We start from the raw sequence: 22,205 nt of genomic DNA, 5'->3' as shown, positions 1-22,205 counted from the left end.
CCACTTCCGACGCAAGGCGCAGTTCAGGTTCCGGTGCGCCGCCGAGCTCGGCGGAAGGCCGAGCCGGGCGGCCGGGATGGAGGAGGCTGGGGCGGCTGTGGCCGTGGCCGGAGAGGCCGAGCTTAACTGGTCCCGCCTCAGTGTCTCCAGTGAAACGTTGGAGTCCGAGCTGGAGGCGCGCAGCGAAGAGCGGCGCGGCTCGCGGGAGGCGCTGCTGCGGCTCCTGCTGCCCCATAACCGTCTGATGTCTCTGCCACGGGCGCTGCGCAGTGGCTTTCCTCACCTACAGCTGCTGGACGTGAGCGGCAACTCGTTGACCGCACTGGGACCGGAACTGCTGGCGCTGAGCGGCCTGCGCACGTTGTTGGCCAGGAACAACCGGCTCGGCGGGCCGGGCGCGCTGCCCAAAGGTTTGGCCCAGTCGCCGCTCAGCCGCAGTCTCCAGGTGCTCAACCTCAGCGGCAACTGCTTCCAGGAGTTGCCCGCCTCGTTGCTGGGGCTGCGAGCGCTGCAGACCCTCAGCCTGGGCGGCAACCAACTACAGAACATCCCGGCCGAGATCGAGAACTTGCAGAGGTGAGTGGCTCCGCACACCAGTGGGTGGGGGCTCGGGGCGGTATCTGGGTCCCCTGGGGCGCCGGGCGTTTGTCTCGTAGCAGGCTTCCTGCGGGTTCACTTTAATTTATGGATAGTCACTCCTGCCTGACCATCTCCGCGAGTTACAGGGAAGATCTAGTAAGATTGCGTCTATCACGGCGTTTCATGCGTTGCTTTTGGCTCGTGCAAATTTTGGAGATACTATTTCTGTCTTACTTCCTCTGTCCGGGCAGTAATCTGAGCTAACTGGGTACTGAGAAACAGATATAAATCCAAGATTGTCACTTCTTGCTCAAAAGTCTTAAGTAGTATTTCATGCCTGTAGATTAAAGTACTATACTTGCTTTTTAGCATGGCATACACGGTGCTCTGATCTTACCCCTTGCTTTTCACTGTATTTGTCAGCTCCCTTTCCTCAGTATCAATACCGACAGTAGCATTTGTGAAGTTTGAGCCATGCACTTTCCCAACTTGCAGGGAAAGCAGCTGGCACAGGTAGGCACTTACTAAATGTGTGTTATGTGTGTTGAATAGATGCGGAGCCTCTGTGCATGTGTGGTTCCTTTTGCCTGGAATTTTTTTTTTTCAACCTGCCAAACTCCTTTAACATTTATATAAAGGGTTACCCCTATGATTCTGTCCTTTACTGCTTCCTGGACAGTTAATTATTGCTAAGTTGTATACTTTGTATCTCTCACCATTGCATTTATCTTTTCTATTTTAATTCCTTGTTTAAAGGAATTCTCTGCCTCAGCATACCTTTAACCAGTAAATGTACGTTTAATGTAATGGAAGGAAATAAACAGGATAATATTAAGTACCATAAAGGTGCCTTGCAGTGGATTGGAAGTACAATAAGAGTAACTTACCTACCATCTGTATTTTCATCTTCTAAATTTCCAAAGATAATGCTAGAGCTGGAAGGAATCTCAGATTTAAGTGTAAAAAACATTGGCCTGGAAATAAGAACTCTTGGTGTCCTGGCCTTAGGCAAGTCACTTGACATATCCTAGCCATAGCTTCCTAATCTGCAGAATGAGGCATTTGGACAAAATGTCCCTTCATTTACCCCTTAGCAGGTATTTGCTGAGTACATGTCATGTGTCAACCACTATCCGAGGTGCTGGGAATACGATGGGGATCCTGCCCTCATGGAGCTAACGTATTAGCTGAAGAGATGTTAAACAACGTTATAAGTTTCATTATTTAATTACAGTGTTCATAGCATCTGTAAAGACAAACAGTACTGTGAACAGAGAGACCTGACCTTTTCTGGTCCTCGAGCCAGCTTCTGAAAGAAGAGTACAAATTAACTAGGGTGCAAGGACATTAGGATCAGTCCAAGTAGAAGGAACAACAGGTAGGAAGAAAGTAAGGCTCGGAGATACTAAGTCTCAAGATCGCAAAGCCAGTAAGTGGTGGAAGTAGATTTAACCTCTGGAATCTACCACCAAATCCAGGCATTTTTCCCGACAGCAAAATAGGACTGGAATCGGAATCTTTGGACTTATGTTCTGTTGCACATGTGGTCCAAGTCATTTGCCTGGTTGACCAGATTTTCTGGACTGACAGCTTATCTATGGTTATTCATCATTGTGTCTGTGACACCAGTAATGTGTGGAATCTTCTACATCAGTGTTTTTTTATATTCTCTTTATTGATAGGAATCAGTAAAACTTTAGGCCATAACTGGTTAAATGTAGGCCAAAAGGGTCAGGTAGAATTATACTCCTAAAGGTAGAAAAAGCCTTGGCAGTGAACTTATTCATTTCATTTCAGTGATGGAGGTGATCCTTGTTTTTAACAGATGAGGAAACATTTTGTATCAGTAACTTGCTTGAGGCTAGAAAGTGACAGTGAGAGTTCTATGGTCCAACCTCCAAAGACTGCTAACTAGTCACCACTAAAATAATGCATTAGAGCTCCAGAAATATAGAGGTGGAGGTTCTGCTACATAAACACTAAGAACATCAACTTTTTGCAGAATACATGTGTATTCTTTAGGCCTCACTGGTAACCCTGATGAATGTTCTATACTATGCCATGATGCTTTTTAAACTGGGTCTAGTTTTTTGTCAAAAAAGAAGATACCTGCCCTCTTTAAGGACAGTTTTTAAATTTTGTAGAATATATAATCCATGCAAACATCCCCTTTCTTCCTATCCTTCATTATTCCAGGAAGGAATAAACAGTTTTTGTTTTGGTTTAGTTTAGTTTGGTTTTTTGAGACAGCTTTGTAATTCAGGCTGGCTTTGGGCTATCCTGCACTACCACACCTGATTTAAAACAAACATTCTTGGCTTAACTGATGTCATTGACTTCTCCAGATTTAGCAAGATGTCTTTACCTATGTTTTTGTACCCTGTTGATCCTTTCCCATGTTGGGAAAATCTTTTTTTAAAAGTTTCTGAAAGAGCATTTTCAAAGTGTAAGAAGTAAGTAAATGCTAAAAATCTTAAAATTTTTATGATTAACTTTACTTCCCTGGAGTAAATTAGGCTGTGGATATAGATTTTTATCCATCAAAATATGAGTTTATATTTCAGCAAATGGGTTTAATTTTTTTGATTTTCATATGAACAAACTTTGTTTTATAATGCTGAAAATGTGTAATTCATAGTTCAACCTGTTTCTTCTGAACTATTGCCTTTTATTCCTCTGTCAGTTTTGTTTTACTTCTACCTTTTATTCCTAGTGTCATTTAGCCCAGACACTAAGTGGGGAAGAGCTTAACTTACCACCCATCAGGCAATAAGACTGGCAATAGAAAGTTTCAAAGTTGTTTGGCATACAGGGTATTAGTATTTGGACAGTAGGTTTAAGCCAAGAATTTCATTGGTACATTTTCCTAGTCTTTTCTTCTTAAGTACATGTAACACTTTTCTTTTTCTGTTTCCGACACTCTTACTATCTTTTTGATGTGGTTTTAGAGAATAAAGGATTGTGACAAAATGAAAGCTAAAAATTAATGCCGTGAAATGTTTTGAAGCTAGTGTACAATATCTTAGGAAAGAGATAGGTGACTTGAGATGATAAATAAAATGTGTTAAAGTTTAAACTAAAACCTTTTTTTTTTTTCTGGTACTGGAGATCAAACTAAAGACCTTGTGCTTGCAAGGCAGGCACAGCGCCACTGAGCTAAATCCCTGGCATCATAAAACCCTTTTTTAATTTCATCTCCCTTTAACCAACCATGTAATATAGGACTAATATATATTTTTATTTTACTTAATGTCATCTTTATTTGGGTGGGAAGCAAAAGACATTTTCTGTTTACATCTGTGGTTACAATTGCTTGTCACTGTGGGAACCTGATGTATTTTTTCAGTGGTTCATTGGCCCTTGGTAGAGAAAAATCACCCGATTTCAGTATCAAGAAACAAATTTAAGTTGGCTGCATTAACACTAAACAGAAAGGAAAGGAAGAATTCATTCTGTAAATTTCATGAATGATTTTCCTCTTTTCTATGTTTGTCAAACTGAATTATTCCACCTCTAATTAGTGCAATGTTGACAAACACAAGGACTTTAAAATTTTAAAATACTACAATTTTTCTTTTAATTCACAGTAATTCCCTAATTAGGCAAGAGTATGTTTTAGAAACTTAATTTCCATAAGTCATTGAAAAGATTCAAGTTTCTAGAAATTTGAAAATTGAGTTTAAAAGTGAGAGGAATAGACCTAATTGTAAATTTAATATGTTGGTTGTGTAATTTGATTAGTGATACCTATCAGTTGCAAAAGAGAATTTACAGTACACCATTTCAAAATCATGGGCTTGGTTATATTTTAGAACGTCAGCTCTTTCTCTGTGAAAGTCACAGTATCTTCTAGTTTGGCATCCTTTCTGTCTGAGTACTTCCCTGCCCACTTTCAGTGCACTGAGAGAAGACACTGAGTAGTAACTAGCCACCAGAGAGTAGTTTCCTGAGTTCCTGACTTAGTAACTTCAGGCTCTATAACAAAATGTCATGAAGAGGGTGACTTATAAGAAACAGAAATTTATTTCTTAGGGTTCTGGGGACTGCAAATTCCAAGACAGAGATACTGGCAGTGTCTGGTGAGAGAGGACTTGCTTCCTGGTTCATAAACTTTAGTTTTATCCCTGTGTCCTTACAAAGTAGACAAAGCTGTCTTAGGACTCTTTTAAGGACACTAATCTTGTTCATGAAGGCTCAACTTTTATGACTTCATCTAATCCTAATTATTTTCCAAAGACACTGACTCCTAATGCCATCACATTAAGAATTAGGATTTCATCATGAATTTTGGGACACAAGCATTCAGTCCATAACACAGACCTAAGGAAATGGGATAATATTTATACTTTCCTAAGACTCACTCTTTCCTTTCTTCACTTTACTGTAGTTTCTTTTCTGCCCCCACAGACTATATTGCAAGTTGTTACTAACTATTGAATCCTTCATTAAAAGGTCTTCAAGTTTATTTAACTTTTCCCCAGTAAGCCTTCTAATTAAAATAGTTTGTTTTCCAGGGTAGTTTCTTTTATTTGAATTCTAAATACTCTAGTCTATTAAAATATTTCTAATCATTGAAAACCCAGGATTTCTGAGTATCTGAGCATGAATTACACCATACTTGGTAGGATCAAACCAACTTGCTTAAGGTCTTTTTTTTCCAACAGTACTGTACTTGGGTACTTACTCAACTTGTAATCAGATGGTTGATTTTGGCTATAAAGTAATCTTTGAAAGGGAAAAAAATCAAAATTACTTGTCTGCTTATTTTTGCTAAGCATTATAAGTTTAGAGAGAATGGTATCTGGCAAATGGTTGGTATTTATATTTGTTGAGTAGGTATTTCATGTACTATATAATAATATTAGTCTATTTTAAAGAAGGAAGCAGTTAGCCTGTTTTTATACCAGTAAGTAATGGATCTGGAATTAAGTAAGTATAAAGGTAAAACTGCTAGGCAGTATTGATAAACAGATGAAATAGATTTCAAGGCAGAATTAATTTAAATGAGCAAAGAAAAAATCTTCATATGAATTAAGGAACAACACTTTAAAAAGTTTTAGGAGTCAAGAACTTTAATGTATCTGCAGTATAGCTTCTATATATTGAGAGCAAAAATTGACAGAACTCTGAAGGGATGAAGGAAAAGCATGTTATGGTAAGACATTAACCAGTAAGAAGGCAAAAATAATTTAAAAACTACAAAAAAAATTTTGAATTGCTCAGCTTACAAGTTCATTGTATAATCTTTTATTACATATAAAACATGAACATACTGTGCCCTTGGGTACAAAGGAACAAAGTTGTGCAGAATGGATGCTTAACAACCAGAAAGCTCCCAACAGATTAATGCATGAAAGTTATCTAACCCATGAGAAGAATAGGTAAATGATTGAACAGGAAATTCTCTAAAGAAATACAAACGGCCAGAAATATGTAAAGAGATGCTAAATTTCACTAATAATTAGGAAGCTGCAGATCTACAGATTAAAGTATAGAATGAGAACTATTTTTTACACCATAAGTTTTTTAAAAATTAAAGATGACAAATTATTTTTGGCAAGGTTATAGGTTAAGGAGTGTTTTCAGTGCTAGTTGTGGATTTGTAACTACCCAGAGTTCTGCAGAACAACTTGGCTTTATCTGTTAAAATTATACCTCATACTCTAAAATCTGCCCATTCTCAGGAATCTCCCTCATATTACTATACTGAGTTTTTGCATTTAGATCAGGGTTGGATTTTGTAGCTTTAAAAGTAATTTCCAATTCTTACCATGCAAGTTTGGGTCACAGTCTAGTTGGGCACTTTTTCTCATTTTGTTTTTGTTTGTTTTCTTGAGACAGTGTCTTGCTATTGTATCCCAGGTTGGCCTCCTTGCATTTCTCCTACTTCATAGTCCCGTGTTACAATTACTGGGCAAGCGCCACCATACCTGGCTTGTTTTCTTCCGCTTTAAAAGTGTTTAGCTGGGGATGTAGCTCAGTAGTAGAGCATTTGTCTAGGAATCACAAACCGTTGTCTGTTCGAGGTTCAGATGCAAATATGTGTGTCTATGTGTGGGGTAAGGGGCAACAGGCTTGGAAGAATGATAGTTCTACCTGCTGAGTTAGCAGATTTAACAGGAAGACAGCAGTGGCATAGTAGTGACATAGTATATGTGTGTACACGTACATTGTAAGAATTGACTTCTGCCACCACTGCAAAAGTCTTTGCAGAAAGCCTTTCTATGGCCATCACCACAGAGAGTAGCACCATTATATTTGGGTACAATGTATATTATATCAAAAATGTTAACTTCTTGTAGGAGAGCACAGTCATTATCTGGAACTTTAATTTCATGGAAAGAGTCAGTTTTACATGTTATTTATTTAGACAGTGTCTGAAGAATGTTTTTGTTATAAAAAAAGAACAAAGAAGAAATACAGAAATTTCAGATGTTGTTTTCAACTTTAAAAAGAAAAGGCCAGTGATGTTTCCATTGCCTATTAGTACATGAAACCCAAGCATACTGCCACAGAATTTAGGGTTCCTATCGTCTATACTCTTTCCAACCTTATCTCTGGATTCGTCAAGAAAAGTTCTCTTCAGGTCAGGGATTTAGCTCTGTGGCACCACACCTGCCTCGCAAGTGCAAGGTCCTGAGTTCGATCCCCCGTACCACCACACACAAAAAAAAGTTCTCTTAAACAGTGTGTACTAATTGAGCCTTAAAAGCCCTCCTCCTCCAGCCTGGAGCTTCCTCCTTCTGCCCTTTAAATGGCTAAATTTGTAGTCCAGCTGCAACTGCCTTTTCCAGTAAGAGCTGCTGTGGCCTTTTCTTATTTCTCTTTTTCAACTTCTGTATTATTTGTAAAGTGTTGCTCTTATTTTAGTATTTTAATCATGTAATGCTTATTTTTGGACTTGTTTGTTTTTTGAAACCATCTTGGTATGTAATATAGGCTGGCCTTGAGCTCATTATGTAGCTCAAGCTGGCCTGTAACTTGCTGTAATCCTGCCTCAGCCTCTGAAGTGCTGAGATTACAGGTGTGCACCACCATGCCTGGCCCTGGACTTGTTATTTGTTTAATTATAATGTTTAACATTGGTTTGTCTTGTCTGCTTCACTATAGTGTAAGCTCCCTGAGTATTGCATTATTTCTCTGGAGAACGAATAGCATGTAGCAACTTCTAAGTAATACATTTGCAGAGTAAATAGATGAAAATGTGTTCACTGTAGTAGAGACAATGGAATATCTTGTCTAACACATTTATATACTCTTATTTTTTCATCATTTAAATCTTTTTCAGTTTAGAGTGTTTATATCTTGGAGGAAACTTCATCAAAGAAATCCCACCGGAATTAGCAAATCTGCCTTCTCTGAATTACTTGGTATTATGTGACAACAAAATCCAAAGTGTGCCTCCTCAGCTTTCACAGTGAGTAGCTTTAGTTTATGTGTACATAAACATCTATGTTTAGGGATTGTTATCTTGAATTTAGTGCACTTTTTTACCTGTAGAAAAGAATTAAGTACACTTGTAGTAAATGACATGATAATTACAACTCAGTGATTTGCTGTGAATTAGGTTATTTTAAATTTTACTTCTGAGTGCTCTGGTTTATTCTTCAAAATATTTGTTCAGCTTGTTTTCTGTAATGAAGAAGTTAATTTGTCATAGGCTTTCCTGAGTTTTACAGGATTTTCGGTGATTTTATATTTGATACGAATCATTCTAACAAGGCTTTGTAATATAAAGGATTTTCATTCCTATTGCAGCTGAACTCTTTCCTGGTTTAGCTATCTGAATGACAAAGTATGCTCCCCCAGATCTTTACTTCTAACATTAATCTCATGTAAGACATCAGCACACTCTTCTAGTATGCTAAGGGCTCTAAGATTCCAAGGGTAGAAATCTCTTATGGCACTTACAAAACTGCACTCTAATCTGGTTTTAGCATCTTTCTTTGCTGATTCTTACAGGGAAATTGACTCTTCATCTGTACATACGTATGTCTGTGCACATGCTCATGAAATACGTAAACTTTCTAGTAGTTATGTTGCTCACTGCTATTGATTTTTGTGCTGGATTCATTCTAGGTTGCATTCACTTCGTTCCCTCAGTCTCCACAATAACTTGCTGACATACCTGCCCCGAGAGATCCTCAACCTTATTCATTTGGAAGAGTTGAGCTTACGAGGAAATCCACTGGTTGTTCGTTTTGTTAGAGATTTAACCTACCACCCTCCAACTCTCCTGGAATTAGCTGCGCGGACCATTAAGATGCGAAATATTTCCTACACTCCCTGTGATCTTCCTGGGAATCTTCTTAAATACTTGAGTTCAGCCAGCAATTGCCCAAACCCAAAGTGTGGTGGTAAGTAAATTCATTGTTCATGTTTCCTACTTATATAGTTATTTTTAAATTTTGATTGTTGTTCTAATTAGTTAAGGCTTTTGGAAGAAGGCACTGCCTTAGTTACTTTTCTCATTGCTGGGACAAAATACTCCAGACTCAAAAGTTAAAGGAGGAAGGGTTCATTGTAGCTCATAGTTCATAGAGGTTTCAGTCCATAGGCAGTTCACTCCAGGGAAGGGCTGCAAGTCAGCAGGATGGCATGGCAAAGGAAGAGAAACAGTCCATAGCAGGGTAGGCAGCAAGCAGCAAGCCTGCCTACTTTTCCTTTTATCCTATCCAGGCAACAAACCTTTTACATGGTACCACCCACATTTCCACACCCAGAACCATGCTAAGCCAAGCAATGGGCTAATTTAGTTATCATCTCTTAGTGCACATTCACACACTCTAGGTCCAGCCACCTCCAAAAAGCCCTGTCTATGAGCATATGAGGCTTTGGGGAGACTTCTAGATACAAGCCATAACAGGAAGTTACCTGAAAGTAAGACATTTTACCCTCTGAAGATTTCTTTCTCTTTCTTTTCTTTCATGTGTATGTGTTTTGTGTGTGTGTGTGGTGTTGAATATTGAACCCAGGGCCTCACGCATAAAAGGAAAGTGCTCACCCACAGAGCTACATCCCCAGCCCACTTTTTGTTTTTTTAAATTCTTTCTATAGTATTTTTTGATTCACACAAGAAAATACCAGTATTTGGGGGTTCACACACAAGAATATACCCAGGAAAATGTGCTCTTTCAGGATGTATGAGAATGGGCTGAATGCATGCAGATCTCAGGATGTACACTAGCACTTTATAGTCTTTTAAATCCATGGCTCAAAATTTGAGTTTAGATCATTTGGAGAGAAATAAACAAATGATACACTATAGGGCAGAATAAGATAATTATCCCTAGGAATGCAATCTGCTATTAGAAATCAAAGGAGGGATGATCAAAACCAGGTGAGATTTTTCCTGAAAGTCTTGTCTTGAAATTGTTATAAGTTTAAAAAGAGGGAAAAATGACTAAGTTCCTCAAAGATTGCTATAAGAGCTAAAAGATACTTTGGATTAAAAAGAGAGAGAAGGATCATGCTCTGGCACCTCCTGGCTATACACTCTTAGAAATAAATAGAGGTGGGCCAGGGATTTAGCTCAGTGGTTCCACTCCCTGCCTCGCAAGCACAAGGACCTGAGTTTGATCCCAGGTACCAGAAGCACTAGAAATAAATAGAGGTTGCAATATGGATCGTTTGAGCCTACAGTTCAGTAATATTCCCTGCACTTGGGAATAGAGAATCCTTAAGTATTCAGAGAGTAAAACTGATGTGGTTTCTTAAGAAAAATGAGTCATTTTGTGTCTTGGATTTCAAATAAATTGCATTCTGTAGATAAAAAAATAAACAAAAAAGAGAAATAAATTGAGGTCGCGAAGCTGTGTCTAGTTGAGTGTGTGTAAGCTTTTCTCTGAGGCTCCCCTTCCTGAACTGGATGTTAACAGCAGCACTGTATTCACATGGGGCAGCATCGCCACCAGATCCCAGGCTCATGGTCCTAGTATGCTTTGAGTCCATCTTTTTCTAGAAATGGACCTCTATAAGAATTCTTGAGCCAGGCATGGAGGTGTATGCCTGTAATCCCAGTACGGGATTGGTAAACTGAGTCAGGAGGATTGCCAAGTTCGAGGCCAGCCTGAACTACATAGCAATACCCTGTCTCAAAAAAACAAAAAAAATTCTCCCTTTGCTCTTTAGTGATTTCTTAATAACTTCTTAGTGTACTGAAGTCCTGTTTATCTTAGCAATGCTTAGAAAATTACTAGTGTAAAATTTGAGATAATATATAAAATAAACCAGTAAATATCCCCCCCCAGATTACCTATTGAAGGCTGATATTTTACAGATGATAAGAGAGTTACACTATTTGAGCTCATAATAATTTCATAATGTTTTAGTTTATAATTTTCATCTCTTTTCAGGAAGTCAGTAGAGTTTTGAAGATTTATTACCAGTCTGTTGATTCATCAATTTACTTAGTGTATCTACTTTCTAAATTGTTTCAAGTAATATACTATACCTAGAAGGTCAGGCGGTATCAGGGAAAAATGTAGAAATCTTACTTCTCCTTTGCTGGGCCACAGCTTTTTTAGTTTGGTCTCTGTGTGGTAAACACAGAAAATAGTTGGGAAACGTAGGTAGAGTCTATAAAGTTTGAGATTCCTCTCCAGAGAGATAGTGAGACCCAGAGTTCTGTTATGTTCCTGTTGTACTACAATAATCAGGATAGCTTTGTGTTAAAGATATTCATTATCTTTCTAAGGATCAAACTTTTCATTCCTCTGAGCTCTCTTCACATTTCTACCTAGTTGAGGGGCCGCAGATAAGAGCACTAAATTAGGAACCCAAGGAGCCAAATACTAATTTCAGTCTACCATAGATTATATAATTGTACAAAAATCAAGTGAGATCACCAGTGCATCTGCTTTCTGCCTTCTTCCTGCTGATTGTATATAACAAATTATTCCTTAAGATCATTATAAGGGAGTATTTCTTTCATTTAGTCTCCTGACTCTGGGTAGTACTGAGAGGGTGCCTTGGGCATGGAAGAAGGCCACTGTCAGTATCTTTTAATTCCCACCAACCACTGTCGCCAAGTCAGCAAAAGAAACGATGCTAAGTAAACAGTGTCCTTTGAGCCGTTTCTTTTAGGATAAATCTCCCTGCCTTCTCTTTGCAGCCATAGTGTCATGTCTAAGACCTTCCAGTAGTTCTATAAATAGCTGTATAGATGTCACTATTAGGTACTTCTGTTTAAGTTCACAAAAGAAAACTGTGTATGAGTTTTCTCCAGAATTCTGGAGAAAGACTTGAAAAAGAAATTCTGGCTTCTTATTTGTAATGATTATTTTATATTTCTTCTCTGTAGGAGTCTACTTTGACTGTTGTGTCAGACAAATTAAATTTGTGGACTTCTGTGGGAAGTACCGCCTCCCGCTGATGCACTACTTATGTTCGCCAGAATGTTCTTCCCCCTGCAGTTCTGCTTCACACAGCTCCACGTCCCAGAGTGAGTCTGACTCGGAAGACGAAGCTAGTGTCGCTGCACACAGAATGCAGAAAGTTCTTCTTGGTTGAACACAAGTGCAGGGTGTTATGAAATACTAAAAAACTGAGCAGGGGTGATTGTAAAAGAGCATAGAGTTTAAAGTTGATTATCTTCATCTTGAGTGTCCGTGAAAGAGTTGGTGATGTTAAGTTTCATCTACCATTCAGCAGGAATGAGTTAGTTTCCATGTTTGGATTCTTTTAATATAACTTACTCTGAATGGCAGTTCCAATTTGGGTTGGTGGCAGTTTCACTCAAGTTTTGCCTGAATCTCTCACCAGGATGGTACATTCTGAACAGTGTTATAGTAAGCCACGAGGACTGTAATTAGTGGTGATTGAGATGAAAGAAATTATCAACACTGTAATTATTAGCAGAGTTGTCATTGGGTTTCGATTGAACACTATACCATAAATGGGATTCACTCTCTCCATGTGTTGCCCATGTGTTTAGATTACAGACCTCTTCATGTGTGCTCACAGCTGGTTACATAGGACCTAACCTTTGTGACCAGCCAAGTGGTAAAGTAAGGAATGTTACTTTTAAATGGGATGTTTAACTCTTTTGTTCTCCTTTGTTTTATATGATTGTTAATAACTCTAATCCACCAGTGACTGCAACAGTGCCTTAATGCTAGCGAAGTAATAGAAGCTTATTCAAAAAAAAGTGCCAGAGCAGTGAACAAACTGACATATTATGCAGAACACTTTAAAATATACATTAACAGAACTAGAACTAGGTTAACAACTGTGTATCTAACAGCTGAACTCATGGCCATCATAACTTTTACTTTTTTACGTAAATGTAACAGTGATCCCTTGTGAACAAACTGCTTTTACACTTAATGGAAAGCCACAATCTTAATCTGTTCATTGTAAAACAGAATAGTTTTTAACAGAAAACTAGAAGCTAGGAAGGCTTCTTTGTATCTTGCATTAAATAAATGGGGGGAAAGTTTAGAATTTTAAATAATCAAATGTGACTTTTCTATGTGTTGGGTACTAAATGTAACTTTCCCTACACTTTAAGAAAAAAAGAAAGCAACTAGAAAAACATGACAGTGGAACAAAATAAAGTTGAAAGCAGGGATTATTGTGTTCATGCACAATAGAACAGTTTCCAAAACTAGTTTAATCATGGAAGATTTTGAAAATAAAATATTGATAAAATTTCAAAAATACGTTGTACCCACAGGGGAAAAGGATTCACAATTTTTTGCCGTTAAAACTTATCAATTTTTTGTTAACTACTTTAATATAGACTAAAAATTTAATAATAGGGCAACTGTAAGTTGCTGTTGTAAAACACACACTAGTAATCAACCAGTAATAATGTGATGGCTAGTTGGTAAATGTTAAATATACAGTAATATACAGGTCAGATTGCATTAGAGCATCTGGTAATCTCTTAAAGGGTACACACTATTTCTTAAAAGCCAGTTGTATAATAGTGTAACATATAGGTTAAGTTTTTTAACATAGTTTTTTGTTCTAGAAGAAAGTATAGTATAGGGTAATTCAGGGTTTGTGTATTTGTGTGTTAATTCATGAAACATGAGAGTTTCATGACTGCAGTTGTGAAACGCTGCTATAGTGAATCCCTTTACCTTTACCTTGTTATAATGTAGTAAGGTTTATTTTCTTTTGATTCAGAAATTTTCTGCCTATATCTATAGAAATAGTCTAACGTATTTCTGTTGCTTAACAGTAATACATGGGTGATTATATCATAAAATAGAAATAATAAAGATTTTGCTTCTTCACTTGGGCCATGGAAAGACTACAAAATTATGAAAGGTACATCTGACTTAGGCAGTACCTAAGTGACAATCCTAAAACATTTTGTACCTAAGTGACTTAGTTAGATGCATAAAGTATTTTCATGGAAAAACTTTATAGTAAAGTAATAGGACCAAATTTTTCTGGCTTACATGTGCCTTTACCTTATTGACCATCAGCTTAACCTAAGTAACAGCTTGAGTAATCTAAGAATCTTTGTAAAATAACTAGGTAAGTGCGTAAATATAACAATCTTACTTAGCCTTTTCAGCTTTCTTGAAAGATGGTATACCCCTTGATCTTTTACAGATGTAAATATTCCAACCAGAAGTAGTTTTAGCTCATGCCATATAGTGTAGATACATACTGTATGTGTAACAAAATGTTTATTATAGTTCAAAAGTCTATTATCAATATGTAGCTATCTTTGATAATGTTTAATGAAATCTTTTAGCCAGTTTTATCTTTTTTTAAATCTTTGACCTTACCCTTCACAAAAGCTGCTAATAATTTCTGAGATTTTCCTTGTTTCTTCTCTTCACCTTCCCTTTTCTTATAAATGTTTATAGAAATTAGGAGATGAGATAGATGCAAGGGACTTAATCATCTAGAAACAAGATAACCAGCTTCCAAGTCATATAGCAGACTATGTATTTAAAGTAGTAGTCTCTCTCTTTAGTCATGTTTGTGTTTAACCACAGTTGATAAACTTTAGTTTTTAAAAAAGAGATTTGTGAATTAAGTTTTTGATATTGTTCCAGTTGAATGATTTTACTGAATGAAACTGTTGTAGAAAAATCTACTTAAGCAAAAGTATTAATCTGTATAGAATGGAATTCTTAAGTGCTAATATTTGAAATTGAAATGGGTACATTGTACATTCTTAGTAGTCTTTGTTCCTAGAATCCATTTTTGTCTGCATCATCAAACTGAGTCAGAGAGATAGTCCTAGGACACAAGAAATAGGAAAATTAGCTAATATGAAATTTTGATTCCATGGTTTCAGGGACTGACTGGCATAAGGACCAGCTTGTCAGGGTTCTCAGTATTCCTTCTATTTGAATAGCAGAGATTGATTTGAAGGTGACTGTTTATATTTTACTTCTAAATTTACTCAAAAGGCATCTATTGTTCTAAGTTTTGTTTAGTTTGTTTTTTGAGACAGGCTTGCTTTGTAGTTCAGGCTGGCCTTGAACTCATGGCAATCCTCCTGCATCAACCTCCTGAGTGCCAGGATTAAAGGCAGACACCACCACACCTAGCTTAAAATTGTTGATATTTAGAATTTTAAATCATTAGATTTGAAAGTAAAGGTTTGCACTGTAAACTGCACCTCAGATTTGAGAAATTTGTGTTGATGCCACAAAAGTATGGCTTAATACTGCAAATTATCAGGTATTGTAAATAATAAGTTTCAAATAGAAAAGAAGGAACAGTCTGGGTGCTAGAGCCTTAAACAAAATCATTAAAAGCAACAAAGACAGGAATAGAGATGTCATCAGCAATTTAGGAATATCCATGAGTCAAGAAAGCTCTTTATAGTAATATTATAAGTTGTTTTAAAAATGAAGTTAAGTGGCCTACTACCATCCAAAAACTTTTATCTCTAAATATATTCAGTGTCTGCTGTTGGGAGTGTCCATATCCTTCCATAATGGAGGGCCACTAAGTAGTAGGATTTTCTCACAGCCAGCTTTGCTTTTCCTAAAGGGAGAAAATAGTACCTCATTAACCTGGAACTTATGGTTCATCAATTAAGCCTTGGTTAATGTTTACCTGTTCATTACATTAAAAAAGAAAAACAAGTCAATAGTACAAATAAAATTTGATCTTTGAAAGCATTTTAGCAGTAGCTATTTACATATAAAAATAATGGTTATCTTAAATCTTCATATAGCTCATTATAGAAAACTACCAGTTGTATTATTCATTTAACTGTAGCTATGAGTACCTATTTGTCCTAGATGATCCTCTTATACAAAAGTAGAGATTTTACTGTATCCTTACAAATATTACTCCTTGTTTAATCCAAAATACTACATAATGAGCTTTTAAGTTTTGCTGGGCATTCAACCCATAGTAAAGGGTATTGTATAGGTTTTAAGGCAACACAACCTATAATAATACATAGTTGTGATTCCTGCATAGAAAAGTCCTCGACCTTCACTATCTCTATGTAAAGCACTCTTATATAACATTAATGAATTTAATACCATATAATTTTATATTTTCATTATAGTCATTTTTTTTTGGTACCAGGGATAAAACTCAGGACCTTGCGCCTGTGAGGCAGGCGCAGTGCCACTGAGCTAAATCCCTGGCCCTAGTCATGATTTTTTTAAAGGCAGCATGCCTTCATTTGTAGTCAGAAAGTATGTGCCTTAAATCCTACTCTCAGCCTTTAGTTTTAGGAACTGTATCATTGAATATGTTATTTTTGACAGCCGCATGTTCTTTTGCACATCACTGAAGAACTGTGATCCTGAAAAATTCTTTGCCTAAAACAGGACCCAGTGTATGAGCATAGGCTTCTGGGGAGGGAACTCCAATTAATTTAGTACTGTTACAGGAGGTCAGAACCATAAAGATCAGGGTCCCCTGAAATAAAATCAGTGATGTATTTTCTTACATATTTCTTTACTTTAGAAAGTTTGTCTGGTAACACCAAAGGATAACAGCAGGTCCTAAGCATCTTCATATTTACAGTATCATATGAAGACATTGTTACTCAGGCCTGACATGTTTGGCTACTGCTTTTCTTTATAAGTTGAAAGGGTAGAGGTTAATGTTTTAATACATTGTGTGTAAATAGCTTAATTCTTTTTATATTTTTCTTGGTCCATATTTTCAAAGAATAGATGTTTAAAAATAGTTCACTAACAAACATTACACATTATTTGAACATTCACAGGATAATGTCAATTTGGGTGCTACTAGACTTTTCACTTAGCATTAATCAGTCTCAGTAATGCATGTAGGGGACAGTATTCAATCTAGTATACATTAAATCTATTAGTTAAATGAACAGTATTTATATACTGTCATGCCAGAAAGCCATGGCAGAAAGACCATCTGCATTCAGCAGAACATACTTTGTTCCTTTGGCTGTGAATAAAATTGGATAAAATTGTTTTATTCAAAATTCCAGCTAAAGGAAGAAACTAGAATAAGATTGACATTATTGTTGCCAGTATTGCAAAAACATTACTAAATTGATTCTGCCTATAATTGATGTTTGAGAATTGTCAATAATTTAAGTAGCATTGATTACTAGCTACGAGAAAAGACTATTAACTTTAACCCCACTTTACAGCATGTAGAGACTTGTGTTGAAGTTGTGTTCTGAACTCACTTTGTATTCATAAGAAACAAAAACAATGGGAGAAAATTTTAGAATATCCAATATTTTAACTTTTCATAAAGTTTCAGACTTTATCAATAAAGGATACTGAAAATATATTGAGTTTTACTTTGAGCAAATTACTATGTATGATCTGATATCTTAATTTTCTGTATTTAAAGCTGTGTGAATTAGGAATATCTATAAATATATAGTTAATTAAAAGTTAATGGTAAATGAATAACTCAGTGGTATGATTCAACAATTTTTATTTTCTCAATATAGTTTATTGTCAAATTTATATATTACCTTATAATGGTAAATGCTCTAAAAAGGATATTTAAGCTACTTCAATTTTAGTACTTTCCCCTCACCTCCCAGGACATAACAGAATATTGTAATCTTATACCAATGTGTGTGAATTTTGCCTTATTAAACATTGTGCCTTATTTTATTAAATTGTTTTGTTGGAATCCAGTTCTATATTTTGGAAAAGTAAGCGTTTTTTGTTTTTTTGTGGCTTTTGTTGTTTTTTGGTATCGGGGATCGAACTCATGACCTTGCACTTGCAAGGCAGGTGCGCTGCCACTGAGCTAAACCCCTGGCCCAGTATGTTCTTAATTAACAAGAATTTACTTTTTAAAAAAATTCTAAAGTCCTCATAATGTTTATATTTGCGTCTTACTTTTATATCACTATTTATCTGTTTATTGAATTTATTCAATACATGAATTTGTAAATTAAGTGTGTTTTAGCATTTGTTCTCTGTTCTAGATGCAAGTCATAAAAGATGATTAAGTCCAGCTTCTTATCTGCTGGAGTTCCCTTCTCCTCTCACAATCTCAACAGGTTTATGGAGCCATGCTCTAATAAGAATTACTGAGATAAAAAGGTCAGTTACATCTTTAACTTAGTCCAGAATCAAGGTCTTAACCACAAGTAACATTGTATTGAATACAATGATATTGCAACAGTTCATGTTACTATTATTTAGTGCCATTGTTTTGGTGATCCTGATAATATCTGATATTTGTGTGCATTCCAGAATGTGGAAGAACATTGTGACTGGTTAGAATTGGGGAAACAGAGTAGATAGGATGGACACCTTTGCAAAAAAGCTAATGTTTCAATTTATTGAGGTGGAAAGATCTCAGCACTTTCCTGGTTAATACATAGGAAGGCTTCTTGATGAAGGTAGGCCCACAACTTGGAGAGATGAGAAAAAATATTGTGACTGATCTCTTAACCTTTCTTGAGGATAAAACTATAATGTTCCCTGTTCTTAGAACTAGGGTAGAAGGAAATTTTATTGTTCAGGGACTAACTTTGTAGAGAGCAAATAGGCAGACCATTTCAGGGAATGTATGAGGCTTGGAATGTCCCATCCATCACACCAGTCGCTCCCAACTTCATGAGCAATTTGTCTGCATTCCCCAAGACATTTGAGCTAGAAGAAACCTTAGAAGTCTGAAATTTACTCCTTGTTTGAAAAATAAAGATTAAAGATGTCTTTAGAGAGACATCTTTGAAATAGTGTCTGTACTACATCTCAGTGTAATCAGGATTTTAGACCTTGTGAGAATTTTAGACCTTAGATAAAACACCTGGTGGCTCTACTATTTACAAAACACAGTCAAGACCCTCCTTTTAGCTGGGCGTGGCAGCATGTGTTTGTGATCCCAGCACTCAAGGAGGCTTGCAAATTCAAGCCCAGCTTGGTCACCTTTGAGACCCTGCCTCAAGATCAAAACATTTTTTAATAGCTAGGTACATAGCACAGTGTAGAGGTCCTGGTTTCAATCCCCAGTACAGAAGAAAAAAACAACAAGAAACGTACCATAGAAAAAAAGGTACCATAGTACTACATATGGTAAAGTTGGTACACTTTATCAAAGAATTGCCCCCTCAAGGTTGAAATCAATTAAGAAATTGATATAACCCTGAGATAGGAAACTAAATACTCTATCAGCCTTTTCAAATCAGAATTGACGCTTCTTGGATCAGCCTTTTCGAATCAGAATTAAATTGAATGTAATCAAAATCATAGGCTTCCCATACAGCAGTGATGGTGAACACTTGGCATGCATGTTGTTTTTAAGACAAGATGTTAATGTATGAGTTGTTTCTTCTAAAACCTCCGGATTCAGGTTTAATTGCAGTGTTGGCACTTTGTGATAAATAAGTTGGTTTTGGGTTGCAGTTTGGGCACTCATCTCTAAAAGGTCTGCAGTCACTGCCCTACAGGAACTGAGCCTATCCCTAGATAGTATTCTACAAGGCTCAGCAGAACACACCACTTTGGGCAGGCATGTCCAAAGGAGGGCAGATCAAATTTTAATCCCTTTGTGCTTCCCCGCAGAGAAACCGAAGACAGTTAATCTCCAGTCTTGAGGCATCTAAGCCAGTGAATTCGTGTTTTTCATACAGGAAGAAAGAAATGTTACCTGTGGATATCTGGTCTCAAACCTGCTGCACATTATAATCAAAGGAGCTTTCAAAACAGGCAGATGCAGGGTCCACATTCCCAGACCAAATTTTGACTTTGTTTCTACGTGTGGATTCTAGTATCTACATGACTCCTATGACCACTGAAGGTAAAAATCAGTGCTTTGTTAAAAGTTCCTTTATGGTAACTTGAGACTTATGGACTAAGATACTTTGCAACAGATGTAAGTGGTGAAGTAACTTGCCCAAGTTCTCTTAAATAATGGCAGAGCTGGACTAGAATCCACTCATCTGTTTTTTTAAAAAAAGGTTTTTACTGAATGCCTCTTTTGGGCTAGGCCTCAGTAGGCTGTGGCAAACTGAACAACTGGGCAGAATATGTCAAAGTTCAGAAACCCATGGCTAACAGATTGAGATATTTTCCTAAAAAGACAGGAGATGTGCAAAACATGGCACTCAAAATGATGTCAGGCTTAGGGCTTGAGCACTGTGGACTAGTCAGAAAACTGCTATTTTTCAATCCTTTGAATCTGGTGGTGTTCAGAGGACCAATCAGAAGAGGCTGTTTTCAATCCTTCATTTACATAGGCCATGACCAACAAAAACAGCTTCTGTTGCTTCATTTACATTTCCAAGAGGCCAAGTGAATTTTTTATGGAAATTAATACTTTTAAAAATCCCTTTAAATTTTATTTTTATTAGTACATGTTTGCAGTATATAATGATCATAATGCATCTTATGGTCCTCCTTTAATTTGGAAGGGGAGGGTGCAGTATAATTGGCCCAGAACCCACTTCTCTGGAAATGAACCACAGTATTGTTGATGATGCAAAGATAAACCAGATACTGGCATACAGTAAAAATTAATTAATAGCAACAACTATGCCACTCTGGCAATAGCAACAAGATCAGCAACAACAGTAGAGTCAGACAAACTGGATATCTGGATATTGACAGACTATAAAAAGAAAAGCTGCCTCTATGACTCTTAACCATAGAAAAGGTATCTATAAATATAGACATAAAAACAAACCAAATATTGACATACGGTAAATGCCCACTAAACAACAATTATACCACCATTAACAACAGAAAAGAATTCAACAATAGTAGCATAGAGTTAAATATGTAAAGATTAACAAAATTTAATACTGGTAAAGATGGAGTGAGTGGGAAACAGGAAAATGAAGTAAAATTTGAAAACTAAAAGGAAGATGAAAAAGAAAAGGGAGATAAAGGATACTATTAAGGATAAAATAAAATTATTAGATAAACAGAACACAAGAAATATAAGGGGAAACCCCTGAAACTCCTAAAAAAAAATCAATGGAGAAAAAACAAGTTTTTGAATTTTTGAATGAGTGGATTCTTTCCGTGGTCTGCAGTATTAGAATCCACCAGCTATACAGGAAAGATAGTGAGCCCCTATTAAGACCTGTTTTGCTTCTCACATTTTTGTGTGTGAATGCTGAATCCTGCTCCACCTTTCCTACTGGGCATGGTTGGTCAGTGGTTTCCATCATAGAGCTGTAGTCACTGCTCCCAGTTTCTGTGTTGCTCTGTGTGACCCAAGTCAGCTTTTTCTACCTTATGTCAGCAGAAATAGTTTACATCTAGCATAAAGTCAAGTGTGTTTTTAGTAGAACTAATATTCCGATCTTATTTGCATGAGGTGAAGAACAATCGGTATTTTAGATATAAAAGACTGCTTTTGTTTTATTCTCAAGGTTGCTGTGAGCCTTTTCCCTGGCCCATTCTCATCCCGGAGACCATACTTCTTTTCTACTTTCAATAAATATATACTCTTGCTACCTTTTCTGTGTGTCTTGTCAAATTCTTTGTTCTAGATACTAAGGACCTGGGAAGAAGTCCTACAAGATCCTCCATCCCCAATCTGGTGCACCCCAGTGTTCTCTGTCAGCTCCTTTTTCTTCCTGAATTGAAAGTGTTCTGTGGGTATAAGATAGTATATTCAAGTAAATTGGCTCTATTGATGCCAACAGCAACCAAGGCATAGTGAATGTTGAGTCATGGGAAACAAAAGCAGCTAATATATCAACTTGACATCAGCTAATACATCAGCTGATACATCTAAACCTTCACAAAAAAATGCCTTGGTGAAATAGTTGAGGTTGACATCAGAAGGCTGGAGACTTTGATGAAAACCTTGCTAAAGCATACTGTTTCTTTTGACTGGGGCAGATAAACACAAGGCTAACATAAGCAACAGTGACATACAGTGTAACATTCCCAGGAAAGATAAATTTGCCTGGAGGATGAATGATAGTTAATCTGTAAACATAGATTTCCATGATTAAAAATAAGATTTCTACTCAACTACAAATTTTTTCAAGAACCATACATATTTTCTATCTTAGTTTCTTTTATAACTAGGTATAAGATTATGTTATTCTTTTCCATCTTAAATCTGAATAATAATACAATTTTAAGACCTCTTTAAATATGTGGGAAGTTTAAAGGGGAACAATAACCTGTTCCTAATGACCTAAGAACTCTATAAGAAAGAAAATATTCTTAAAACATTATTTTAGGGAAGTTCCTCCAAGTAAAACTCAGTCT

At 36.7% G+C, this 22,205-nt stretch overlaps 1 protein-coding gene across 2 annotated transcripts; it reads left to right on the top strand.

Annotated features, from left to right (window-relative positions):
- The first annotated feature begins 8 nt into the window (after window positions 1-8).
- Window positions 9-17,662, top strand: Lrrc58 (leucine rich repeat containing 58). Of its 2 annotated transcripts, XM_087215941.1 has the most exons (5): window positions 9-175; window positions 209-576; window positions 7,868-7,996; window positions 8,659-8,936; window positions 11,882-17,662. In XM_087215941.1, exons 1-5 carry the CDS (start codon window positions 77-79, stop codon window positions 12,088-12,090), a joined length of 1,083 nt encoding a protein of 360 aa, XP_087072067.1. In that variant the 5' UTR covers window positions 9-76; the 3' UTR covers window positions 12,091-17,662. The 2 variants fall into 2 exon arrangements, with proteins under 2 accessions (XP_087072067.1, XP_004835702.1); XM_004835645.3 differs by having other exon boundaries at window positions 9-576.
- Window positions 17,663-22,205: the final 4,543 nt, after the last annotated feature.

The sequence above is a fragment of the Heterocephalus glaber genome, unplaced genomic scaffold (assembly GCF_053883595.1).
Source record: "Heterocephalus glaber isolate CG9 unplaced genomic scaffold, H.glaber_assembly_v1.0 deba00000122, whole genome shotgun sequence".
NCBI lineage: Eukaryota > Metazoa > Chordata > Mammalia > Rodentia > Bathyergidae > Heterocephalus > Heterocephalus glaber.
Note: the sequence above shows the minus strand (reverse complement) of the source record. Positions and strands in the feature narration are given on the sequence as shown.